This window comes from Ahaetulla prasina, chromosome 1 (assembly GCF_028640845.1).
Source record: "Ahaetulla prasina isolate Xishuangbanna chromosome 1, ASM2864084v1, whole genome shotgun sequence".
In the NCBI taxonomy this organism is placed as follows: Eukaryota; Metazoa; Chordata; class Lepidosauria; order Squamata; family Colubridae; genus Ahaetulla; species Ahaetulla prasina.
Window position 1 is genome coordinate 302391738 of NC_080539.1, and position 27743 is coordinate 302419480.

Here is a 27743-nt window from a genome sequence, read left to right on the forward strand (position 1 = left end):
ACATGGTGGAAGAGCTACATGCATGAAGAACACACACAGTCTACAAACAAATTCCATTTTAGGATCCACCACAAGTCAAAACTAAAAATAGTATGGGGGGGGGGAATCCTCCACCTTGGAGGATAGAATTATATATATTTATAGGACAGAAAGACTTCAGCTTCTAATTACAAAATACATATTAAATCATGTATAATTGAGAGCTGTGTTACTATATAATCCAATTCTGTTTTGATATACAAAGTCAACACCGTATTTTCTCTAGTGACAGCGTAAAACTAGGCAGGCATTCAGAAAAAAAATCACACTTGTTTAGAAGGGGTAAGTCCTTTATAGCACTTAATTTAATACAGTCCTATAACAGGATTTCAGGCGTCAAGATATACAAGAATATATTTAATAAATTGGAAAACAGTGTTAGATATCATGCCAAAGTCCAGCCATTATTAATGTAGATAGTCTCCACCACAGGAATGTGCCATTTGACTCAGAAGAGGCAAAATTAAGGTTCTGATGGGATCTTGTTTATCATTGTAACAAGATGTACGGAAAAGCCTAATCCTATGATTTTATTCAGTGATTAGATCAATGCCTCAAAGTGGTTCAGTACAGGGGTGTTGTAAAAAAAATATATGCCATTGTCTCATTTGCTTGTACACTCGGAGGATAGCCCATTTTCAGTTTTGTTTGAGTGCTTTGAGGGTCCTTTCAGACATTTGCCAACTTACAAAGAACTAAAGCTTAGGAAGCTAAGCAAATACTACACTGCTAGGTATGGAAATTTGCTTCATACTTACCATTGCTTTCAGTCTGGAGAGGTTTGATGAAGAAATGAGAATATATCACAAAGAAATCCACATCCTCACAAGTTTGTGGGTAAGAAGAGTAAGGATTCATCACCTCAGAATTAAACTGGAATGGCTTTAATAGGTAAGTTTGGGGTTTGTGCCACAAATTTAATTTCTCTCCAAGCTTAAACTGTGTTTAATAAAAGGGCTTCAGACTGTGCACATAGTAATAAATAGCATTCCTCCTCTTTCTGGCTTTGACGGGGAAGACCCCACCAGCAGAAGAAAGCCAGAATGGGATAAAATAAATAGGGGTGATAAGAGCTGCAATGGCCACACCAAAGACCTGGTACTCTGTATCCAAAACCAAGGCTCATGAATGGTGATTATTTCAAGTGACCAACTTGTAGAATCACAATGATTGAAATTCATGATGCTGTAAGTAGCAGAATGCTTCAAGCAAATGAATCCCAAGGCACTCAAGAGGTTGTGCTTGATCCATTACACTTTTTTTTTTAAAAAAACCAATTTCTATTTACGTTTCAATGTTAACAGTAAATTATCACTGCTTCATCAGCCAGCTGCATTTAGCATACTACATTATACAGATATAGAAATACATACAGTTGTCTGATATATACTGGATTTGGGATTCCTCAATTTATTGCAAGCTTCCCCACATACTCCAATCCCCAACTTCCATGATCACAACTGGCAATCAAGCCTTCTCTGGGTTACTGATTATTCCACATTACTGAAATCTACACATGTAAAGAAGGCTAGACATGAGGAGCATGCATTCTGCCTAGTTTTTCTTTTTTTTCTTTTCCTTTTTATCTAACCCTGAGAAGCTACGGTGTTACTGCGTACCCAGAAGGAAAGTTAGGGTTAAAGATCACCAGGCTTTTTATTGCAATTAAAACAGACTCTAACTGGATGATCCCAACCACGGGAAGGGACAGCTCTGCGCTCATGCGAGCATTCATCACAAAAGCCCTGGCCACAAGCACGACAGTGATGCTTTGACAATTTGATGTTGAATTCCTTCCGGCAATTGTGGCAGTGTAAGATTTCGTGGTCAGGTACCCAGTAGGCAGGCCTAGCGGCATCCTTCACAAGACCTGCAAATGATCAGAAGAATCCCGCAAAACTAGTTATCAGCGAAGCAGGGCAAAAGTTACAAAGTCTCTTCCGTTTATTTACAAAAAACTAAATTTAATGTTTGTGAATGTTTATACCTTAATTACGTGTGCTACGCAGCCTCCTGCCCCACCGCAAGCAAGCAGAAGAAGAGGGCCTCCCATGTACTCTTAAAGTGCATGGGGGCAGTGGGGAATGAGACATCCCCCCAAAATAAGTCCTAATACTTATTTTGGAGCTCAAAAGAAAATAATACCGGGTCTTATTTTCGGGGAAACATGATAGTAAGCTCAGAACCTTTCTAAAGCCACTTGTAGCACTTACCCAGTGGGATGTCAATGGCGGTTACCACAGCCCCGAGAGTGTTCTGCACAGCTTCACCAACTTTCCTGGCAATCACTGTTCCACCTTCCTCATCTGTTGCTGCCTCAGCCACTTCTGCAAAACAGATCTTAGAGCTCAAAACCAAAAGCACAACCCCAGAGGAATCCCCTAACTCAGGGGTCTGCAAACTTGGCTCTTTTAAGACTTGTGGACTTCAACTCCCAGAGTTCCTCAGCCAGCAAAGCTCTGGGAGTTGAAGTCCACAAGTCTTAAAAGAACCAAGTTTGCAGACCCCTGCCCTAACCCTATTTTAAAAACAACACAACATAAGAATAATTGTCTTATGTTACCCAAAGCAGATTCTGATTGACTGTTAGGAAAAACTTCGTCACAAGGCTACTGTCAGCGTTCCAGAAAACCCACCAGCTCCCAGTAAAACTCTGAAGCAAACATTTTGCAAAGTTCTATTTACTAGAATAGGTAAACTGGCATATCTGGGAAAATCTGAATCTGAGAGGTCCGGGTTTTCCCTCAGTAAATCAAAAAACCCCAAAACTATCCCCTCACTTCTCAGCCGATCACATGCTCCAATCATCATCCGTCCCATCTTGAGACAGCACTCCAACCACTCCTTCTCCAGATGCAGGATCGACCTGACCTTGACGGACAGGAAGAATGCTATTATGTCTAAAGACAACCCCTCTGCTAAATCCCCCTTCTTACTTTCCCACACATGAGAAAGTGGCAGCATGGAAGCTTCCGGCCTAATATGGCTTCTAAAACTGACAGCTACATCTTAACAAGGTGATAAACTTCCCATTGAAGGATATACTTGAACAGAGATTAATCAGGCATCTGTCAGAGATTCTTTAATTTGGATTCAGTAGGCTAAATGGTTTCTTCTAATCATATGCTTCTATAAAGCTCCCATAGATATCCCAGCCAGTCTACAGTGGAAGCCAAAATCCATTCAGAGTTAAATACCGGTATTAAGAGCTTCAACCAAATTTGTGTAACTTTTCCAAATGAATGTGTTCATAGGTAAACTTGAGGACTATTTCTCATCTTTCTGTTGGCCTTTGAGAAATCCTCATGACTTCCAGCTGCTATCAAATGAACAAGTGACACTTAGGAGTGACATCCTCACAGCAGCCTATAAAGCTAGCAGTATTGTGTGTCCCGTTGTGATTATCTCGTTTATCTCCAAATGTTTCTGCTTTCCCAGTACAATCCAGCAGAATAGATGCCCTCCAGGTCCCCTCCATTTAGCTTTGCCAGTCTGTGGACCCTAAGAAGCATGGCTTCTCTTTTGCAGCTCCCACCCACTAGAACCGGGGTCTCCAACCTTGGTCCCTTAAAGACTTGTGGACTTCAACTCCCAGACCTTTGCTGGCTGAGGAACTCTGGGAGTTGAAGTCCACAAGTCTTAAAGGGACCAAGGTTGGAGACCCCTGCACTAGAACACCCTTCCCTCAGAGATAATGACAGCATTTTTTCTCCTGAGGTTCCAGAAAACCTCAAAAAACTTTCAGTCTGGGGTTGATTTTTATTATGTATTCAATGGGCCATGTTTTGTGTTGTTACTTTTGCCTCAACGGCCTGGGATTCAAAGTTTTTAGAGGTTTCTTTAGCTTTCCTAGTTTTGTACACTGCTCAGAGTCCATTGGAGTTGGGCAGCCAATAAATTTAAATAAATATCCTAAAATGGTTTGGTTTTTAAGCCAACAAAAGATGCAAGTTGGCAAGGCCACCAACTAAATAAGATAAATTACTGGGGGAAAAAACCTAATGCTTTAACAATTTATTATGAATATGAGAGACTTGCATGAACAGTAAACTGAACAATACTCAGGTTGCTTACAGTATATGATTACTTGCCCCAAAGTAATAATTTCTTATATTTTCTTTACTGCATTTTTCCCCATTTATATCTCATTTTTTTCCAGGAACCTTAGGATGGCATGTATTGGCATCTCCCTTAATTTTATCTCCACAGCAATAATCTGAGGAGTGAGTAGCCTAAAATCATCTAATGAGTTCCACACATTAAGTGGTATTGAAACCCGGGTTTCAATCCACACATTAAGTGCAGATTGAAACCTTCAGAAGGCATCTGAAGGCAAAATGGAGGCCAGGGCAATGCGTGAGAGTGGCCGCAAGCAGCTACAGAAGAAGTGGGCCAGCAGCAGGCTACTGCTGGACGGGGCTGTCAGTGCCACCACTGCGAGGTGAGTCAGCAATTAGAACCCTCCAAAAAGGCCTAGCTGTTTTTTCAGGGGTCAAAAGAAAATAAGACCTGGCGTTGTTTTTGGAGAAATATGGTAGTACGATCAAAATAAGATTACCTAACTGAACGCCCTTGTTATCATAACAGTTGTCGCATACTCGCACAGGTGTAGGTCCCCAACCACGTTCGGGGACAGGGCGGCTCTTGGATGAACATCCATCACAAAAACCTTCTCCACAAGCCCGACAATGGTGCTTGGTGTCATTATCTTTAAAAGATATGCCACATTTCCTACAATTCTGAACAAGAAAGGATGAACAAAGTCAAAACATTGCAAGGTATTTTTTCCCATTTAATAAAAATGAAGAAAAAAATTGATGAAGAGGTATTTAAGCCGCTCAATTGGCTTTGGCAAAACTAGCTTTCCTCAGCTTAATGTCCTTCAAAAATAATCAAATTCAATTCTCATTCTCACAGAAACAATGTTGTCTGTCAACTGGCATCATCTATTGATCTGTCTAGCTTAGCATCTGTGCTGACTGACTTTTTTAGACAGGAGCTTTTCCAGTTCTATTTAGGCCCTAGGCCCTTTCCAAGCAAAATATACGCTCTGTCATTGGACAATGGCTCGGTGAAAATTGTAATTAAATATATTTGAATCACACAAGATCAGGGAAGAATAGATTAAACCAACATTGCTACATCCCTCACTAATATGGATATCTTCACTAAGCTGGCCTCCTGAGAGAATCTTGGCAGATGCATAGGGATTATTAGGCACAGCATGGGTGTCTTATCCAAGATGCTTGTGGGCTAGCTTTTAGCCCTGAAAAGAGAGAAGGAGAAAGTCAAAATAACCAACCATTGGTTACTGTCACGAATTGTGTCTCATTCTGACTTTAAAGGAGCAGAAAAAGATAGGCTTGGTCAATTAGCATATAGTATGTAGAAACAAATCTTGTTGGAATGAAAACTACACCCTGGATATGAAAGTGGTGCATTGTTCTTCTACATTTCAAGAGTACAGAAAACAGAAAACCCAGCTTATGTTTCAGACAGTCTGCCCACCACACCCACTAGGCTTTAAAAAACAACAACTCCTAGGAACAATTTATATTCATTCCAGGGGGAGTAACTATTTGCAATTCTGCAAAGCAAAACAAAAACCCTTAAGTCTATAGATTTGTACATTGTAATAAATGCATTTAAACAACTCATGAGCCATTAGTTCAGCTCTTCAGAAAAAGCAAAGTAAAGAAAAACAAGAAACATTTGCAAATAATTATGGTGGTGTTGGGTACCAGAATCTGGGAATTGGGTTTCCAGTAAGCCGGAGCAATCTGATCTGTCAACCACGAGGTTACAGCTTTGGTAGGTCCCAAGCTCAGTTCAGACATTGACTGTGCCATGAAATTCATTCCATCGATCAGGCGCTGAGCAGCATTGTTATTGTCCTTCAGGCTGCAATCAGTCTGAAATGAAACAGTAATGAAGACATCTTATTTTGTTTGGCTGCGGCTGCTAAGCTACTTTTCATCAAACACCAGATGTTTCCCTTTATGTAAAGAATAGCAAAACAATATTAATACTATCGAAATAATTGGGGGAATGATCTGTCCTGACCAGGACACATTTGGGTAGATTTCAGGGGCTTTAGGACATGCTGCCAAGAGCTGCTAAATTCAAAGTGCAGAACACCAGAAGTGGCGCAAGTTCTGTACACTTGCCTTGGAATGACATGTCACTTAGGAAGAACTTTAAACATCCAGTCATTGGAAATTCTTTTCTACGTGTCAATTCCAGGGAAGGCGTTAGCAACCCAGAATAAAGAACACCTATTATCAATTATAATAGAATAGAATAGAATTTTATTGGCCAAGTGTGATTGGACACACAAGGAATTTGTCTTGGTGCATATGCTCTCAGTGTACATAAAAGAAAAGATACGTTCATCAAGGTACAACATTTACAACACAATTGATGGTCAATATATCAATATAAATCATAAGGATTGCCAGCAACAAGTTATAGTCATACAGTCATAAGTGGAAAGAGATTGGTGATGGGAACTATGAAACAATTAATAGTAGTGCAGATTCAGTAAATAGTCTGACAGTGTTGAGGGAATTATTTGTTTAGCAGAGTGATGGCCTTCGGGGAAAAATCTGTTCTTGTGTCTAGTTGTTCTGGTGTGCAGTGCTCTATAGGTCGTTTTGAGGGTAGGAGTTGAAACAGTTTATGTCCAGGATGCGAGGGATCTGCAAATATTTTCACGGCCCTCTGCTTGATTCGTGCAATATACAGGTCCTCAATGGAAGGCAGGTTGGTAGCAATCATACTGAGATTGGTTTAATTGGACTCAGTAGCCTAAATTGGGTGAGTTCTAGTAGCTTGGGTGTGCCTCCTTAGCACCTTAGCCAAAATCTTGAGGGAAGTGTTTAAGGGTGTGAATGGTAATGGCTTTCATTATGCACCTTCAACACACTTCCAAAATGTTAAAAAACAAACCAAATCACTTTGTGCAGGCCTGAAACAGTGGGCATCACTGGATACCCTCCTGTTCCTGACACACATACACACACACACATACACACACACCTCGGCTCAAAGTGTGTCCATCCTTTATCTAAGTGGCCCTTTCCAATCCTTATGGTTTAAAAAAAAAAGCTGGAAACCAATCATTGCCAACAAACTTACTCCTGGCCAGACGTGTACAATCTCCGTCCTCACCACAGTATCCACAGGATCTTGGTTCCCAAACCAGTACTGTCGGCTACGGTACACAACTCCACAATTGGGGCACTCAATTACATATCTGCAAGTAGGGAAGAAAAGAGTTGCTCACTTCAGCCTCTTGAAATGATAAGACTAGAAGAGCAGAAAGGGAAGGGATGGACCTATACTTACCCTGACCAGGCATATTTAGCAAGGCCCATCCAAGGGGAATCTGTAGAAGCAGATGTTTTGGGCACTACCCTAACCTCTTGACCATGTTCGTAACAACCCTGAAAAGGATATCAGTTAAAAAACTTTACTCTTCAAATATTCAAGCCTACTCTGCGCACAAAATTTTTCTTTTAGAAAGGAAGTAGTAAGAAATAATAGTAAGAAATCTCATGAGTTGGATATTTGCTTAGGATAGAATAGAATAGGATAGAATAACGGAGTTGGAAGGGACCTTGGAGGTCTTCTAGTCCAACCCCCTGCTTAGGCAGGAAACCCTACATCACTTCAGACAAGTGGTTATCCAACATCTTCTTAGAAACTTCCAGTGTTGGAGCATTCACAACTTCTGGAGGCAAGTTGTTCCACTTATTAATTGTTCTAACTGTCAGGGAACTTCTCCTTAGTTCTAAGTTGCTTCTCTCCTTGATTAGTTTCCACCCATTGCTTCTTGTTCTACCCTCAGGTGCTCTGGAGAATAGTTTGACTCCCTCTTCTTTGTGGCAACCCCTGAGATATTGGAACACTGCTATCATGTCTTCCCTAGTCCTTCTTTTCATTAAACTAGACATACCCAGTTCCTGCAACCATTCTTCATATGTTTTAGCCTCCGGTCCCCTAATCATCTTTTTTGCTCTTCTCTGCACTCTTTCCAGAGTCTCAACACCTTTTTTACATTTTTATGACCACATAAACTTATATAAAACTTATCATGGTTTTAAGCAGAGAATAGAAACCACAAATAAATTAGAAAAATCATCATCATTTCTAGCTGAAAACTACTATCTGGGAGCTACCAAAATAAATTCCCAGCTCCCAGTTCATGTTGTTTCTATTACTTATGACTCCTAGAATTAGCTACATTATATAATATGCACATAAAAAAGGAAAGGAGGGATTGCAGGGACCTTCTTTACTTTATCTGTCCCACCTTACACCTTATTCGTAATATCCCAAAAGATTAACATATTTTTAAAAGGTTAAAAAAATATTTTAATTCAGTACATTGCCAGAAATACCCAGAGATTTTTTTTAAAAAAAATTTCAATTTTATCTAAGAAATCCCAAAACCTGGCTAATGTAAATTGGAATGTGGTTGAGAAAGAAATGATGCAAATCCATCTGACAAGCAACTGGGATTCAAAAAGTAGCAGAAAATTGAACTATGAAAGAAAAAAACAAAAGGCTTCGCTCTATTACAGATTTGCTCCTTTTTTCTGTGGTGTTTCAAAGAGTATGCTAAGAACAATGGGAAATTGCTCATTTTTAAAGCAGCCTTTCCCTGCCTCAAAAAACCATCCCAGACATACTGTATATCAAGAATCCACAGATAAGACAGCATCAGATGGATGCAGATTTCTCTAAAGTTTCATAATTTGGTGCTCCAAATAACTTTGCTCCTAATTCACCTGAAGAATTAGTAGTGAATTAGGACTGGACTCTGAATGGAATTTTTTTAAAAAGTTGTTCCAAACAGCTTCGCTCCTAATTCATCTGAAAAAATGCATTAGTAGTGTATTAGGACTGGACATTTCCTTGAGAAATAGAGTAATGTTTCTGCTTTTAGATGAAAATCATCAATTACCTATCTTCCCAAATAACCTGGCAAGAAGACCTTTTGACTGTGGAAATAATGAGGCAGTCTAATTAAGGTGGCAACAGTTTAACAATACAAACCCATTTAGAATGGAATAGAACAGTGGTGGGTTGCCCCCGGTTTGGACCGGTTCTATAGAACTGGTAGTAAAACTCGGCACGTGAGCAAAGTGAGCACGCAAGGTAAGTAGAACCCACCCCTGGAATAGAATAGAATAGAATAGAATAGAATAGAATAGAATAGAATAGAATAGAATAGAATAGAATAGAATAGAATAGAATAGAATAGCAGAGTTGGAAGGGACATTGGAGGTCTTCTAGTCCAACCCTCTGCTTACTCAGAAAATCCTATATCACTTCAGACAAATGGTTATCCAATCTCTTCTTAAAAACTTCCAGTGTTGGAGCATTCACAACCTCTGGAGGCAAGTTGATCCACTGATTAATTGTTCAAACAATACAAACCCATTTCCCATTGCAAGCTGCTAAACCACTGCATATGAACTCTGGATCACTTTCAGCTTAGCTGAAGGTCTCCTCCAGTACCAGAAATGCCACTTTCCTTGCTCCACTCACCTTGCAAGTGAATACTCGATTATCATACTGATGAGTGTACCTACAGCGATTCTTAGCTTCATGAGGCATTCCTTCTTTTGCATGATTCATGCTGTTCTTACACCCACTTCTAAAATTGCAAAAAAAGCAAAAAAATAAAAAAAACACACACAAAAAAACACCAAAACGGATCAGGGGTCAAATAGCTGGCATGACATATCTCAGAACAGCATAATAATAATTCAATTGTACAAGCTTGTCCTAAGTAACATTAGACTCAAACTCTTTTTACATACTTTGTTTCACAAAAAGTGAGTTTTCAAAAAAAAAATGGAATGGGGGGAGGAAGAACTGGAAAAAGAGATAAAACTAAGTTTTGTTCCTTCACCTAAAGGGAAGGGTCCCTATACTGTTTCTATATTAGATTTATGGTAGTGTAGTATAACAACATGATTTGATAATAATGACCTTACAATAGTATCACTGCTGGCAGATCTTGACAGGAAAAGATAGACCCATTTGAAGAGGGAAAATGTCATTGCAATAGTTATTCAAAGGTAGTCAGCAAAAAGATGGAGACATTTATTTTATCTTTCTGCACTTTTGTCTCTTCTGACAATGGTTGAAATTGAATATTTGATGTATTTGGGGTCCTACTACCTTATATTTATACACAGCTTGGTTTCCCCTAGTAATTTTATAACTATCAAAATCTAATGCTCACTTGATTACCTTGAAACAGCCGTAACAGTACAAAGAGAAATTATTCATCTATACCAACAACAAAACAAAAGAGAAATGAAAAGGACAACAGAAATTTCACATAAAGAAAAGACATATGTATCAATAGAGAACTGCTCTTACAATAAATACTACAATTTTAGCATTAATCAGCATGATTAAAGGTGTGGATTTTAGCTGGTCTCTAGTTCCATTTGATGAGGGTCAAATGTCATTCTAATATCAGAGAACTATTTATTGAACTCAAACTGGAAATATGACATTGCAACAAATGGAACTTCCATTTCTAGATTAATCTACTGAGTGTTATCCAAAAGCAAATATAGTCAATTTAGATGTGTTATGTTTTTATGATATCAAAAATCATATCTTCTTAATGTGAAAGGTTAATTATTATCTAAAATAGTACCAAGGCCATTTAAAATGAATTTGTCAGGTCATATACATCTTAACAAACAAAGCAAATAAAAATTCAATTTGAAAGTCATCCAATGTTCATAAGTGTACGAGCCACAACTCACTGGTTTAGTAGCAGACATAATCTGTAATATATACTGGAAGAAACTTTTCAACAAAACCAAATGATGCCCTGCTACTCTTAGAATCACTCCAACATTACAACATATAGTACATTTTCTAGGACTAGATAATAGGAGCCTTTATTCAAATATGGGCGTTCTTCATATCTACTCACCCGCAGCTGAGACATATAGAGGAGCAGGTAAAATATTCATCTGGAAAAAAGGAGCTATGAGCCATCTGATCATCTGGAATTTCACCACAGAACCGATCACTTAATGCCTGGATAACAAGAGAAAGAGAAATCATTAATAAGCATAGAATGGTAAGCATGTTGAATACACAACACTTTTGTGGAAAGATATAGGTCAAGGTATCAACAGCCAATGATCCTTAAAACTTCTCCCCTCCCTTTTTTTCTTTTATAGTCATCAATGCCTCTGAACGCACAACTGAATTTCATGTGTACAGTTGCTAAAAGAAATGAAAAAATAGAGTACTTGGGAATTCAGGATTGGATTCACCCCTCATACAAATCCCTGGTTGTTTAACGATGATTTATGAATGAACCATAAGCGATTCAATTGAAAGAACACATCAAACAAACTATCATATTTGTGCCTTAATATAAAACCTATTAGTTGCTCCATTATTGTTCTGTTATCTGTCTTTTAACATCACATGCAGAATAATCTGTATTCCTTCCCCATTTTCCATTATACATTTTTAGCCCACAACAATTTTTTTAAAAAAAATATTTAGGAAGCATTCCAACGGTTATGAATGAAGAAGTTAATCATCAACTGAGATATAAGCATAGAAAAGCATAAAAAAAATAAAATCTTGTTCCCCAAAAGGAAATGTATTAATAGCAAAATCAAAACTTTAGAAAGTGTGTGAACTTTGCAGATGCTAGCCATAAGCAAGCATAAAAAAGCCATTAATCTCCTAACCCTCTGGGAATTCTTAGCCAGGATAGAACTTTTTTAAGGAAACCTTATAGGAAAAAATTTCCCTGAGGGATTGCTATTTTCATTTATTTATCTATCCAGGGTCACTTTTTTCATTCATTTTAATTTGAAAATAAACCCTAAACGAATACATCTTAAAAGCTAATGGCTGAGTACAGCCGTTATCCTAAATCATGTTTAATGTTGGAAAACTACAAAAGGTTTGGGTAGTAAAATAATGCTAGGTAATTTAGTATTATTTTTTTCATGGAATAAACAGATACATTTCTTTGCATCATGCATATTCATCAAATAGTGGTAGGGAAGGTAACAATAATCGCTGACTATATCACCTACATTTCATTTCATTTCTGCAGGAAAGGACAAAAGAAAAATCCACTCCATGAGAAATGTGAAGACAAAGTTTTAGTGAAGAAGCATTTCAAGGAGTCTGCACTTCAAAAACTTCACATGGTAAAGTACAGTAGAATTTGTATTGCTACATTTCTCTGCTGCTACTCAACATCTTACATTGCTCCCTGAAGAGCCTGTTCTAGCCTGTTTGTTCTAGGTACCACATATCTGGTATCTATCAATGAAAATCTAGTTTCTCGCTTAAGGAAATTGAGGAAAGTCACGGCAAACCAAGGAATGAGTTGTTGCCTAGAGACCATGTCCTGTCAGTTACCCTGGTAACAATATGGACATTTCCATTGCACTACAATAGCTCAGTTCTGACTGCTTATGTATTTATAGTGATCTGGCACCCAGTCTGAGACACTGAGTGTTTAGATTAGAGACATTATCAAAACTAGTTCTGCCAAAGCAGGCAAAAAAAAAAAAAAAAAAGGAATTGAATCTGCATGGGCTCTTCACTAGCTCCACATCGAGACCCAAGTTTCTTCTAGCTCAGTTTATTTAGTATGTATGCACGTATGCATGTATTTATTTGTTTATTGTTTATTTATTTATTAATAAAAATTATTTGCTACCCATCTTCCCCTAGGGCCATGATGGTGAACCTGTGGCATGTGTGCCACAGGTGGCATGCGTAGCCATATCAGTGGGCATGCAAGCTCAGCTCTGGCATGCATGTGTGCGCCAGCCAGTTCATTTTCGGGCCGTCTGGGCCCACCAGAAGTAGGGAAACAGACTGTTTCCTGCCTCCGGAAGGCCTGGGGGCTGGTGGGGAAGGCCCGTTTTTCTCTCTCACCTGGCTCCAGAGCCTCTCTATGAGTCTGGGAGAGCTAAAATGGCCTCCCCACCACCCCGGAAGCCCTAAGAGTCTCTGGAGGCTGAGGACAGCAAAAAACATCACTTCCTGTCCAACCGGAAGTTGGTAAAGAGGCCATTTCTGGCCTCCAGAGGACCTCCAGGAGGGGGTGGGGGTGGGGAAGGCCGTTTTCGCCTTCCCCAGAGTCATAGAGAGGCTCTGGAGCCAGGTGAGAGAGAAAAACAGGCCTACCAGGCCATCGCGTGCCAGAAGTGGGGGGGAACGGGGGGGTCATGTGTGCATGCATGGGGGCAGGGCACATAGAATTATGGGTGTGGGCATGGGCATGTGTGACCCCCCGCCCCCCCCACTTCCTGGCACACAATGGCAAAAAGGTTAGCCATCACTGCCCTAGGGTAACTCTGGGTTGCTTAGTTACATCTAAGTTAAAACATAAAAAGTTAATCAAACTTTTATTTATTTAACAGAAGAGAGTAAATAATAGTTCTGAACTAACTGCTGAATTGCCAAGGATCTGGCACATTTTTCCTAGACCTAGTCGTAGACAGATGAGGAAGATCAGATCCTTTTTACTCCTGCGGTTTGACTCACTTGCTGTTTTGGGCTTGCCAATCCTTGAGACATGATTGCTCTAGATTACGTTTTTAAATTCAGGGCCTTATCAACAGGATGAGAAGCTAGGCATATAATTTGAACAAGAATTATATCAAATTATACCATGAATTAAAATGGGACAACTGTAAGTTTTGGAACGTAGGCTCCTGCCACAGGATCTAAACTGGAAAACATTAGCATTGCTGTCCCAATTATAAATCTGGATTTATTTCTATAGAGCAAATTTTACTTACTTTGAGTGCTTTGTAGATAACTCCAGGAGGACGTGGAGAACGGGTGGTATTATTTTCTAGCTGCTGCTCCACAGCATGCCTGAGACTAGAAAAATCTGTTGGCGGGTTTTGTGTCCTTATCCCTTTGTAATGGATTGAGCTGAAGGATTCGGGGAAGAGACCAAGTTTGCGGAATCGATCCTGAATTAGTTTCTCAGGCACCTCAGTAGGAGTATCTGAATGGATTTAACATGCAATTATTAGTATGATGGTGAACCACATAATTCTGAATATTTTTGGCATATTGGAATATTTGGCATAGTGTCATATTCTGGAGAGCAGGGTAAAATAACAGCGATGAGATAGCCAAAATTACGCAACAAATGGGTTATATTAGACCTTTAAGGATTGTTATATTTATTGTTATATTTGTGGAAGCACAAGAGAGAAAACATATGTGCAATGCATTTATGCCATGTCTAGATGGATGTTTGGTGTAATCACATTTCTGTTTAAATCACATCTTCAAATAATCAGAAGCCCTACAGAGAGACTCATGCACCTAAACAGGGGCCATAATCAAATCATAAAAAATTAAGAGTGGGATAAAAATGATATAAGCTTCTAAGGGTTAAATCATCTCATTCTCACCTGGAAATAAGCTCCCTTAAGAGCATAAACAGTACCCGGCTTCATTGGATCCCTGGCCCATATAGTCCAGAACAGACTACTGGACTACAGCAGTCTGTTCTCACAGCAGCCAACCGATCGTACAAGAAAGCACATTAGCCTCCCAGAAGAATTTAAGAGTCTTCATGGACCCAGTGCTCCTGCTCAGAAAGCAGGTGGCAGCCATCGCTGGTGGGAAGGGCTTTGCACAGATTAATCTGGTACACCAATTGCACCCTTTCCTGGACTGGGAGGCCTTGCTCATGGTTACCTATGCCTTGGTCCCCTCTCATTTGAGTTACTGCAGTAACTCTACTTGGGACCGCTCTTGAAGACCACCCGGAAACTTCAACTGGTCCAGAACACAGTTCTGGGGTGTCCTAAGTTTGTCCATATAACATCTCTGTTGTGCGAGTTGCACTGGCTTCCAGTGTTTTTATGGGTACAATTCAAGATGCTGTTCATCACCTTCAAAACCCTGTATGAGACTATCTATGAGACCGCCTTTTCCTAAAGACATCTACCTGTCCTAACAGGTCAGATAGGGTGGGCCTGCTCCTGGTTCCCTCCCCCAAATATTGTCATCTAATTTGAGCTAGGAAGCATGTCTTTTCCATGGTAGTTCTTGACCTATGGAACATTTTTCCCACTGAAGTTCAGCAGACCTCCACCCTTTTAGCCTTCCGTAAAGTCTTAAAGATCTTCTTTTCTTCTCCCAAGTGTTTACATGGATTGATGTCAGTTTTTTCTTTTTATTGTTTTTATTATTTCATATTTTCAGTGTTTTTTTCAGTTTTTAAAATGATTTTACAGGGAACCGCTCAGAATTGCCTGAAAGATGGGCAGATATATGTTGAGAGGGGGGGGGGGTGAAGGGAGACAGACAGACAGACAGACAGACAGACAGCATATTTACAGTAGTCAATTTCAACATCCATATTAAGCAGGGTGATCAATTCAATCCAAGTGGGAGCAATACTTCGATTCAGCACTTTGCTGAAAAAGAGTGCTTCATCTGAAGATATGCTACATCAATGCATCCTGTCCAAGTTTCATGCACAACATATTTCCACTGAATTCTACTCACCAGCACCCAATAACTGTGTGTACACAGTTTCATGAAAGATAATGACTCCAGGACCCAAAGTGGACAATGGAACATCCAATCCACAACGGGCTGTAGTTGCTTTTAGTTCTTTGGTGAAGTGTTTCAGGTATGCTTCCGAAGCATCTCCAAGAAATTTGAAGAGATCATTATGGAGTCTGTCAGCATGTGTACGGTAGATGATGAGATCTGAAATAGCCAAGACCTTCAGAAGCAGCCGGGTCCTCTGACTTAGATTCTCCATGGCACCAAGAAGACCCTCTGTGTCAATCACTACCATTTTATGAACAGGGTCATAGGCAGCCCAAACACCTACTGTACAAGACTCCTGTGCTGGAGATGTTTTAAAGACTTCACGCCCATAAAAGAAGGTGTGGTTAAGGGTATGAGATTTACCATCCCCTGTATTCCCAAAAATAGACACCACCTTTACATGTTGGTCAGGCTTGCAGTTCAGTTTCCTGATAAATTCTTCTTCGTTTTCCACCTTCCAACACAAGAAAGAAAAATTAAGATTTTATGAGAACATTATAACTGCTGAACTGTTACTACTACCTAAATCTAACTTCTAATCAAGCCGCCAATTGCCACTTTGCAATGCTCAGAGTTCAACAGACCTGTATCAAAGGGACCCCCATAGTTTAATAACCTCTTCCAAGAATGCTACTATTTATATATCTTTATTCTACCAGACCCCAAATAGGTGGGGATAACTGGCAATTTCAAAAGGCGAAGCCAGCTGTATTTGTCGTATGTCGTTCTAATCCTAGAATGACTCTAACATAACATAACATAACATAACATCAGAGTTGGAAGGGACCTTGGAGGCCTTCTAGTCCAACCCCCTGCCCAGGCAGGAAACCCTACACCATCTCAGTCAGATGGTTATCCAACATTTTCTTAAAAATTTCCAGTGTTGGAGCATTCACAACTTCTGAAGGCAAGTCGTTCCACTTATTAATTGTTCTAACTGTCAGGAAATTTCTCCTTAGTTCTAAGTTGCTTCTTTCTTTGATCAGTTTCCACCCATTGCTTCTTGCTCTACCCTCATGTGCTTTGGAGAACAGCCCGACTCCCTCTTCTTTGTGGCAGCCCCTGAGATATTGGAACACAGCTATCATGTCTCCCCTAGTCCTTCTTTTTGTTAAACTAGACATACCCAGTTCCTGCAACCGTTCTTCATATGTTTTATCCTCCAGTCCCCTAATCATCTTTGTTGCTCTTCTCTGCACTCTTTCTAGAGTCTCAACATCTTTTTTACATCGTGGCGACCAAAACTGGATGCAATAATCCAAGTGTGGCCTTACCAAGGCATTATAAAGTGGCACTAACACTTCACATGATCCTGTTTCTATCCTCTGTTTATGCAGCCCAGAACTGTGTTGGCTTTTTAACAGCTGCTGCACTGCTGGCTCATATCTAAATGGTTATCCACTAGGACTCCAAGATCCCTCTCACAGGTACTACTATTGAGCAAGGTACCACATATACGGTACTGGTGCATTTTGTTTTTGGCCTAAATGTAGAACCTTACTTTTTCACTGTTGAATTTCATTTTGTTAGATAGCGCCCAATGTTCAAGTCTGTCAAAATCTTTCTGTAACTTGAGCCTATCTTCTGGAGTGTTGGCTATTCCTACAAGCTTGGTGTCATCTGCAAATTTGATGAGTTCCCCATCTATCCCCTCATCCAAGTCATTGATGAAGATGTTGAAGAGTACTGGGCCTAAAACAGAGCCTTGGGGTACTCCACTGCATACTTCCTCCATGTGGATGTAGTTCCGTTGAGGACTACACGTTGAGTGCGGTTGGTCAGCCAGTTACGAATCCATCTGGTGGTGGTGCTGTCTAACCCACATTTTTCTACTTTATCTAGTAGTAGGTTATGGTCTACTTTATCAAATGGTTTACTGAAGTCCAAGTAAATTATATCAACAGGATTCCTCTGGACTACTAATTTTGTCATTTTGTCAAAGAATGCGATAAGATTAGTCTGGCATGATCTGTTTTGACAAACCCATGTTGGCTTTTGGTTATTACTTTGTTTGCTTCTAGGTGTTTGGTGATTCGTTGCTTGATTATCTTTTCCAGAATCTTCCCCGGTATTGAGGTCAGACTGATAGGTCTGTAGTTTCCTGGATCTGTTTTTCTTCCTTTTTTGAAGATGGGAACTACATCAGCTCTTTTCCAGTCCTCTGGCAGCTCCTCTGTGCTCCAGGATCTTTGAAAGATATAGTTCAGTGGTTCTGAGATCACGTCTGCCAGTTCCTTCAGAACCTTGGGGTGTAATCCATCCGGTCCTGGTGATTTGAACTCGTCTAGGGTAGACAGGTGTTCACTTACCTTTTTCTTCCCTATTTTAACTTGTGTTTCTAATCTGTTTTTTGTAGTGCTGTTTTTGATAGGTTGGATTGTTTTTCCTTTTGTGTAAAGACAGATGCAAAATATGAGTTAAGTAGATCTGCTTTCTCCTGTTGCTTGTCATCTTCTTGCCACTTTCTCCCAGCAATGGGCCAATTGTTTCCTTGACTTTTTCTTGTTTTTAACATGTTGGAAGAAGCTTTTTGTTATTTTTACTTTTGTCGCTAGCCTTTGTTCATTGTGAGCCTTAGCTTTCCTCACTTCATCTTTACAGGCTCGGGCTATTTGCTGATATTCTGCCTTAGTTATTTGCCCTCTTTCCACTTTTTATATTTGTCCTTTTGTCTTTCAATTTGTCAGATAGTTCTTTATGCATCCATGCTGGTTTCTTTTGAGATCTACTATTTTTCTTCTTCATTGGTATTGTGTTAGACTGTGCTTTTATAATCTCACTTTTCAAAATTTCCCAAGCTTCTTGAGTTGTTTTCCCCCTGAGGATTCTCATCCATTGAATCCTTCTCAAGCTCTCTCTAAGTTTATTGAAATTAGCTCTTAAAGTCCAAGACTCTAGTTTGACTTTGTTCTACTACTTGTATTTGCTTAATGTTGAATTCCAATATTGCGTGGTCACTTGCCCCAAGGTTCCTGTAGCTTCAACACCTTCTATCATTTCATCTCTGTTAGTGAGAATTAAGTCCAATATGGCTGATCCCTTGTCGCCTTCTCTATTTTTGGGAAACAAAGTTGTCTGCTAGGTTTGTTAGGAACCTGTTGGATCTTCCACTTGGTGCAGAGTTTGTTTCCCAGTTGATGTCAGGGTAGTTAAAATCCCCATTACTACTGTGATGTGCTTCCTACATACCTTAGTTAGCTGACTAGCAAAAGTTCATCTACTTCCTCTGTTTGGTTGGGTGGCCTATAGTATAGACCTATGGCAATATCGTTTTCACCCTTTTATATTGACCCAAATACATTCAAGATGATTTTCATCATTGTTGTGCTCTATTTCTGTAGAGATGTAGTTATTTCTTATATATAGTGCAACTCCACCTCCTCTTTTATTTGGTCTATTTCTTTTAAATAATTTATATCCCTCTAGCTGAATGTTCCATTTGTCAGTTTCATCCCACCAAGTTTCCGTAATGGCAACAATATCATATCTACCCTCATTTACTTGGATTTCTAATTCACCCTGTTTATTCCTCATACTCTGTGCATTGGTGTATAGACATTTGAGTCCATTTGGATTGATCTTGTGTTTACTGTCTACATAACCTGTGTTGACTGCCCCTACTTTCTTGCCACCTGTTGGTTTAGTGCACATGGTACGGCACTCACTGTTAAATGCTTGGTTTTGCTTGATAGCATGGTTGATAGTCTTACCCATACAGACATCTATGTTACATGCACTGATAACCCTTTTAGTTTTCGATTGCTGGGGACAGAGATTTTCTATATCAGTTAATTCTCTGTCCCCACTGTTCAGTTTAAATGTTTATCCAAATGTTTATTACTCTAAAACAGGGGTCTTCAACCTTGGTCCCTTTAAGACTTGTGGACTTCAACTCCCAGATTACCTCAGCCAGCTTTGCTCTGGCTGAGGGACTCTGGGAGTTGAAGTCCACAAGTCTTAAAGGGACCAAGGTTGGAGACCCCTGCTCTAAAAACCTTATAGACTCTCTTAGAGTAGGATTATATACAATCAAAGCAACATGACAATGGTTAAATTACAAATACAAAAACTTTGGCTTTCAATGACTGTTCAAAACAAAACACACACAAAAGTCTATAAAAGAGTGGTTCACGTCTCATAATAATTCTACAATACTTGGTATATCAGCCTAAGAGAGAATTAGGTCCAAGCTACAAACCTAAATCAGTCACCTACTCAACTGGAATAAATTTATATTGTTGTTATAAGGATTAAACTGAGGAAGAAATGAGTGGAAAAATTGATGCATCTTGAAAAGAAAATTCATTTTTGTTCAACAAATAATTTTGTTTTTTTAAGTTGGTGTTTCTTTTTCTTATACCTTCTAGTCAGTACTGATTCCTAGAGCAGTGGTCACCAACCAGTGGTCCATGGACCACTAGTGGTCCGTGAGAAAATTTTGGTGGTCCGTTGAAAAATTATTTGCATTTTTATATTGCACTAAATACTATTTATCTTTTTAAAAAATTCATATTAGTGATCCGCAGGATTTAAAATTATAAATTTAGTGGTCCCTGAGGTCGGAAAGATTGGTGACCCCTGTCCTAGAGAGTATCTGGAAGTTTGCAAGTTTCTGGGCAATTTTTTTTCAGTTTGCCATTGTCTTCTGACTAGGACTGAGAAAGAGTTAATGGCTGGCTTTGTGCCTAAGGATAGACTAGAAGTCATAGTCTCCCAGTTTCTAGTTTGGTGCCTTAATCACTAGGTCAAACTGGCTCTTGGGATCTATCATTTTCTCTTGTGATATTTTCCCATTGAGTCAGCCAGCACTTAAACAACAGGATCCTGGATTACCATACTTAACTATTAAATTTATTTCTGGGAGAACGAAAAGTGGGTATTTTGTTCAATGCTTATTAAAGGATGCCTTTAATTTAAATAAGACATATAAAGAATCAATTTTAGTCCTCGCCTCAAACCCTTAAATTTATATTTAAGAAGCCTAGAGAGCGCCTGGAGGTCCAGCCGCTCTGAACCTGACCGAACACTAGTAAGGTCATATATTCAGACCTACCTAGTGGCGATCAGGGCGGCGAAACATAACTATTTCTCCGCACTCATCGCATTGGCAGATAATCGCCCAGCCACCCTGTTTAGGGTGACCCGCTCCCTGCTCACGCAGGAGGCTCGGGAGGACCCCTTACAGGGACGCGCTGAGGATTTTGTTCAGTATCTGTCTGATAAAATCGCTCAGATTCGGGACGGCTTGGTCACTGATTGGATAAATTCAGGTGGGATGGCGGAGACAAGTCTTGAGAATGTTATCTGGGCTGAGTTTGATCCTGACTCCTGAGGACATGGACAGGTTGTTGGGTAGGTTGAACTCCACCACATGTTTATTGGACCCGTGTCCCTCCTGGATGGTGCTGGCCACTCGGGAGGTTACACGAGGCTGGCTCCAGGAAGTTACCAACGCTTCTTTGTTGGAGGGTGTCTTCCCCGCCGCTTTGAAAGAGGCGGTGGTGAGGCCCCTCCTCAAGAAGCCCTTCCTGGACCCGGCTGTTTTAGCGAACTATCGTCCAGTCTCCAACCTTCGCTTCTTAGCGAAGGTTGTTGAGAGTGTGGTGGCGAATCAGCTTCCTCAACACCTGGAGGAAACTGTCTATCTGGATCCGTTCCAGTCCGGTTTCAGACCCGGTTATAGCACCGAGACGGCTTTGGTCACGTTGGTGGATGATCTCTGGAGAGCCCGGGACAGGGGTTGTTCCTCTGTCCTGGTTCTATTAGATCTTTCGGCGGCTTTTGATACCATCGACCATGGTATCCTGCTGCGACGGTTGGGGGGATTGGGGGTGGGAGGCACCGTTTATCGGTGGTTCTCCTCCTATCTCTCTGACGGTTCGCAGACGGTGTTGGCAGGGGGGCAGAGGTCGACCCCTAGGCGCCTCACTTGTGGGGTGCCTCAGGGGTCTGTTCTCTCGCCTCTCTGTTCAACGTCTATATGAAGCCGCTGGGTGAGGTTATCCGTGGTTTCGGGGTGGATTATCATCTGTACGCTGATGATACTCAGCTGTACATTTCCACCCCGAACCACCCCAATGAAGCCATTGAGGTGATGGGCCGATGTCTTGAGGCCGTGCGGGTCTGGATGGGGAGGAACAGGCTCCGACTCAACCCTTCCAAGACAGAGTGGCTGTGGGTGCCGGCGTCCCGGTACAGTCAGCTTACACCATCGCTGACTGTGGGGGAGGAAGTACTGATCCCCAGGGAGGGAGTGCACAACTTAGGCGTTCTCCTGGACGATCGGCTGTCCTTAGAGGATCATTTGACAGCCGTCGCCAGGGGAACTTTTTATCAGGTCCACCTGATTCGCCAGTTGCGCCCCTTCCTTGACCGGGACGCCTTACGCACGGTCACTCACGCCCTCGTCACTTCCCGCCTGGACTATTGCAATGCTCTCTACATGGGGCTCCCCTTGAAGAGCACCCGGAGGCTCCAGTTAGTCCAGAACGCGGCCGCGCGGGTGATAGAGGGAGCACCGCGCTGCTCCCATATAACACCTATCCTGCGCGGCCTACACTGGCTACCGGTAGTCTTCCGGGTGCAATTCAAGGTTTTGGTTATCACCTTTAAAGCGCTCCATGGCTTAGGACCGGGATACCTTCGAGACCGCCTTCTGCCGCCGATTGCCTCCCAATGACCTGTGCGCTCCCACAGAGTGGGCCTCCTCAGGGTACCGTCGACCAAACAATGTAGGTTGGTGACCCCCAGGGGGAGGGCCTTCTCTGTGGCGGCACCAGCCCTGTGGAACGAGCTTCCTCCGGGATTACGACAACTACCCGACCTCTAGACTTCAGACGGGAACTGAAAACTTTATTATTCCAGCGTGCAGGACTAGCCTAAGAACAAAATGTTTTAGTTAAATTTTAATGGGGGTTTTACCGGTTTTTACTGTTTTAGTGATCAGGCCATGATAATATTTCGTTTTAACTGGGTTTTAATGCTTATTTATTATATTGTTTTTAATATGCCTGTGAACCGCCCTGAGTCCTACGGGAGATGGTGCGGTATATAAGTTTAATAAATAAATAAATAAATAAGTAAATAAATAAATATTTTTCATCATATTCATTTCTAAGCAAAATTTGCAATGTACAGAAAAGGGATACTAGGTCTACATGTGGAATGAAATGAAATTACAAAGTCCTACAGAGATAGAATTAAATGTATAACTTCATTCTGTGCATGGCAGAGCCACTTTTAGTGTTCCTTCATATAAAACACTTGTTAAAAGTAAAAATGTTGTGCCAGAACAAATAGATACATTGAATTTTGAGAATACTGGCACAAAATGGCTGCATGCAGGGCTTAATTATTCCTCAAATGGCGGCCATGAAAAGTGTGGCTAGTCAGAAAAGTACAGAATGGACCACTCCAATGTATATCTGCTTAAGAAGTTGCAGACTGGTACAGTCTGGTTGTACTCTGGAACACTATTTTCCCTTGAACTTAAAATACTGTACAGCCCAATCAGAAATGAAGGGAGAAAAAAACCCCAGACAACAGATTAATCATGTTTTCTTAATTTAGTATCTTTTTCTAATTTAATCTTTTTTATGCATTGTTTAAATGTTTTATAAAGGCATTAACAGTCGAAAACTTCAGCAGCATTAAAGTCGCATATTTGCTAAATGCCTACATAGTATTGTCCTACTTTGTTCATCATCTCAATTCAACAAATTGCTACTATACGTGAGAGATGAATAATATGATTAATGATAATATGATTATGGATATTTTTCCCATGATCTTAACATGTCCAGAAAACAGCAATAATGTCTAATTAGATTTACATTTTCTGTAACCTGGTGCCATATAGACATGTTGGAATTGTAGTCAATTGGCCATGGTGATCAATTAAATTACAATTAATTGGTTGTGGTGCTTGTTACCATTTTTTTAAGAAAGACTACAAACTAAAGGCAGAAAAACAAAATTATTGTTTTTATTAAAGATATTGGTCAAAGGTTTAAACTGGGCATTCAATAAACAGTAGCTTATGCCACTGAAACCGTTTCACGATGACTCATTCAATTTGTACTCATTGGATATAAATGATTACACAGTTCAGTTTTGCAAAAGTTGCTTATGGACTTTGGAATTACAATGCTAGTTTCCCAGAAGTCAGGCCCAAAATTTTTCTTCATAAACTCAAAAGAATAACAGCAATATAAATGATGATGCCTCTGCCTCCTACAGCATCAGAACAAATCAACCATTAGGTTCCTATGTACAATTTATCCTGATCTTTTTATGTGTATGGAAACATTGCAGAAAAGCTCTGTTAAGGCAAATGGGATAGGAACCCATGAAGAAAAAACCATTTTGGTAAGTGTCCAAACATTAATGTAATTGATCAATTATGCTAAACTATAATTTGATTTCTTTAATTTTGGTTTGACAAGGTACTCACATATTATTAAGAAATGGTTGGCCTAACCACATAATTTACTATATAAGCCACAATTGTCTCCATACACATGCTATACTAAGCCATAAATTATAAACCATATTACTTGAATTTTCATCAAGCTATGCTAAAACCAAATCAATTATATTATGGCTTAGTGTGATGCTTGAAGACAGTAGGAAAAGATAGCAGTCATTTTCGAAATAAAAGCAATCCATGCAGGCCAGAAGGGGACAGCCAAGGGGCCGGATGTGACCCAATGGCCATAAAATGCCCATCTCTCACTTATCATGTATCTTGTCAAATCAAAAGGAGAGTATCACTTGAATATGAACTGATACAAATATGAAGGAAAACTTTAAGAGTGATAATCTTAATCCTTCCAAGACAGAGTGGCTGTGGATGCCGGCATCCCGGTACAGTCAGCTGAGTCCTCGGCTGACTGTTGGGGGCGAGTCACTGGCCCCGATGGAGAGGGTGCGCAATCTGGGCGTTCTCCTGGATGAACGGCTGTCTTTTGAAGACCATTTGACGGCCGTCTCCAGGAGAGCTTTCCACCAGGTTCGCCTGGTGCGCCAGTTGCGCCCCTTTCTAGACCGGGATGCCTTATGCACGGTCACTCACGCCCTCGTGACGTCTCGCCTGGATTACTGCAATGCTCTCTACATGGGGCTCCCCTTGAGGGGCATCCGGAGGCTTCAGTTAGTCCAGAATGCGGCTGCGGGTGATAGAGGAGCCCTCGTGGCTCCCGTGTTACACCTATCCTGCGCAGACTGCACTGGCTACCTGTGGCCTTCCGGGTGCGCTTCAAGGTGCTGGTGACAATCTTTAAAGCGCTCCATGGCATAGGGCCGGGCTATTTACGGGACCGCCTACTGCTACCAAATACCTCCCACCGACCTGTGCGCTCTCACAGAGAGGGACTCCTCAGGGTGCCGTCAGCTAGGCAGTGCCGTCTGGCGACACCCAGGGGAAGGGCCTTCTCTGTGGGGGCTCCCACCCTCTGGAACGAACTCCCTCCAGGACTTCGTCAACTTCCAGACCTCCGAACCTTTCGTCGCGAGCTTAAAACATACTTATTCATCTGCGCGGGACTGGATTAGATTTTAAAGTTATGGGTTTTAAGGGGTTTTTATTATTTATACTATTTTAAATTTGGGCAATAGAATAAGTTTTTTAATTGTTGTTTTTAATCTGTATTTATATGTATTTTAACTGCCTGTGAACCGCCCTGAGTCCTTAGGGAGATAGGGCGGTATATAAATTTGAAAAAAAAATAAATAAATAAATAAAATAAGTGACTTTATTTTTTCCAAAACAGCTTCATCCTGAACCAAATAAGACATTCTTATTAATCTCTATTCATTTTCAAAGCATACAACAATTCTTACCTGAATCTCCTCTGTTTCATCCACCAGCAGGAAGCTTACCACATGCTCTGTCATCTTCTTCCTCTTGGTCTCTTCATCCATTCCTTCCTCCTCTTGTTGCCCATGATGTCTGCCACTATGGTACACGGTAATGGGATGTTTCCTTTTGTTTCCACCAGCATGAGTTCTCTTCTGACAGTCTAAACATAAGTTTATTTTGCATGCTTGGCACCTTACTGTTGCCCTTTGTCTAGAGCTTATGATATTGTTCTGCAGGATGCTGCCACTTGTAAGTTTGCAGGTGTCACAGTATGGGACATGGCCAGGTTTGATTCGAGTCCGTTCATGATTTCGAAGTCTTTCTTGTCTATGCAGTTCTTCTTCGCAACGCTGGCACTGCAAGCTTCCACATTCATCACATTCAAAGATTGCTTCATCTGTGCCACTGCAAGCATAGCTTTCTTGACACAAAAGTGTGGTATTCAGTCCCTTATCTACAGATGGAGGTTGGGCACTCATCTTCCACAAATTATTACTTTATAAAACTGGATTTTTTATCAGATACATACATTGGTTTGCCAAAGGACTAAAATTAGTTCTTGTCTTAAGAGAGAGGAAACTATAAAAGCTGGGATATATGTATCAGTTTTGATTCTTCACCTTTATGGTGCTTTCATAAAATGCATTAAAAAAATCCCACTTGGCCTAAGAACTGTAAATACAAATTCCCATAATGATTGAGGGGGGCTGTAAAAATTCCACACTTAAAGTCACAATAAACTTGGATACATGTAAGAAAAACAATCTGTTATGCCTCCAAAATAAGCCAAGTCTTTTCTTTGTAATATCTAAAACAGAAGGGAAAACATTGATTTAATATATATAGACAGAGAGACCTGCACATATACATAAGTGCAATAAAAGATTCAGATATTAAAAAGCCTGTTACTATCTTTACATAATGTATTCCTCCCCCAAAGTGAAAAACAGTTATGGGTTATGTTTAAAATCTTTGCATAACAAAAGATACTTTTGATTAAAATAGTCATATACAAAATCTCAATTTGAGCTTCAAATATGATTAAATATGATTGGGGATCTTCCTACCATGTTAATAAGGATGATTTTATCAAACAAGTATAGGATTGAACACCAGTTCAACTGAGAGGCCCATGTTTTTTGTTTTAAATAATTATAAGTTACTTTCCATTCAATCAAATTGTGTGGCACCTACTCTTAAGTAAAGGTGTTTTGGACTGTACTCTTCCAAGCAATGCACCAAGACAAATTCCTTGTGTGTCCAATCACACTTGGCCAATAAAAAAATTCTATTCTGTTCTGTTCTGTTCTGTTCTATTCTATTCAATGATAGCATCTTTCATAAACACACACCAAGTAAACCACATCAAAGTTGGACATATTCTTAAACCCTACAAATAGACAATATATCATATAGTGATTAATTATTTCCTTAAAGTAAAGCAATAAAAATAACTTTAAGATGCTTTTAAACAGGCCAAGAAAGGAGGAAGGGGGAAGAGTGGTTACTAAAAACACGTTGGTTCAGTGTTTTCTTGCGACTCACACGCTACCATGGGAGGATCTTGACTTAACCCTGTCCGATAATCTAAAGAACAAAATATATAACTCACGGCTCGACTGAGTTACTTGAAAGCACCGCATCCAGATAATCGTAAACTAAATTTAATTTCTCGAGAGGCGCTAAATCTCCCCGTATAAACAAGAATAAGCGAGAGGAAGCGGAGTAAAATAAGGCGACAAAAACAAACCGTACAGAAGAACAACGCAGCCCGATCTATTGTTTATAAAACAATAGGCATCGTCTTCCTCCTTCTTTTCCTCCCTGCAAGTCTCAGTGACTAAGTAGTCAAATCGTTGTCTCCTCCCCCGGCTCCTCTTTTTAAATACTAAACCCGACGGTGAGCAGGGAGAGATCCCTTTTTCCCACCGATAAAAGGATTTAACTATCAGGATCCCAGCGTGTGAACCTGGTGCCCCTGTAGATACAAGGGCCAGTCCCAAAATCGCCTGTTTTCCCCCTTGTTGTCACTGTTGATCAGCTGATCTCAGGGAACTTCGGGGTTATTTTTTTTTTTTAGGCAGGAAGATGGGTGGTCAAATGGGAAGGAGAAAGGAAGGAAAGGTTGCATTGTGGGAAGTGCAGTATTTTTGCGTGCAGCTTTGCTGCTTTGGAAACGGAGAGAGCGCCTCAGAAGCAGTAAAACAGAATCGCACAGCTTATAGAGAAAAGT

The 27743-nt window shown here is 40.4% G+C and overlaps 1 protein-coding gene across 2 annotated transcripts; it reads right to left on the bottom strand.

Moving 5' to 3' along the window:
- Positions 1–308: 308 nt before the first annotated feature.
- ZFYVE1 (zinc finger FYVE-type containing 1) lies at positions 309–27574 on the bottom strand. 2 transcript variants are annotated; one of them, XM_058161944.1, is made up of 12 exons: positions 27266–27574; positions 25492–26318; positions 15601–16105; positions 13866–14080; positions 11009–11115; positions 9595–9703; positions 7387–7484; positions 7177–7294; positions 5781–5951; positions 4598–4778; positions 2253–2366; positions 309–1909 (listed from the first exon to the last, which is right to left on the bottom strand). In XM_058161944.1, the coding sequence occupies exons 2-12, from the start codon at positions 25987–25989 to the stop codon at positions 1677–1679; spliced, it is 2349 nt and encodes a 782-aa protein (XP_058017927.1). In that variant the 5' UTR covers positions 25990–26318; positions 27266–27574; the 3' UTR covers positions 309–1676. The 2 variants fall into 2 exon arrangements, with proteins under 2 accessions (XP_058017927.1, XP_058017928.1); XM_058161945.1 differs by lacking the exon at positions 27266–27574 and adding an exon at positions 27123–27238.
- Between the last annotated feature and the right edge of the window lie 169 nt (positions 27575–27743).

Coding starts and splice junctions, on each gene's coding strand:
- ZFYVE1 (XM_058161944.1), bottom strand. CDS start 25,989: ATGAGTGCCCAACCTCCATCTGTAGATAAGGGACTGAATACCACACTT. Junction 14,081..15,600: donor CACACAGTTATTGGGTGCTG/GTGAGTAGAATT, acceptor AAATCCATTCAG/ATACTCCTACTGAGGTGCCT. Junction 2,367..4,597: donor TAACAAGGGCGTTCAGTTAG/GTAATCTTATTT, acceptor TCTGTTTTGCAG/AAGTGGCTGAGGCAGCAACA.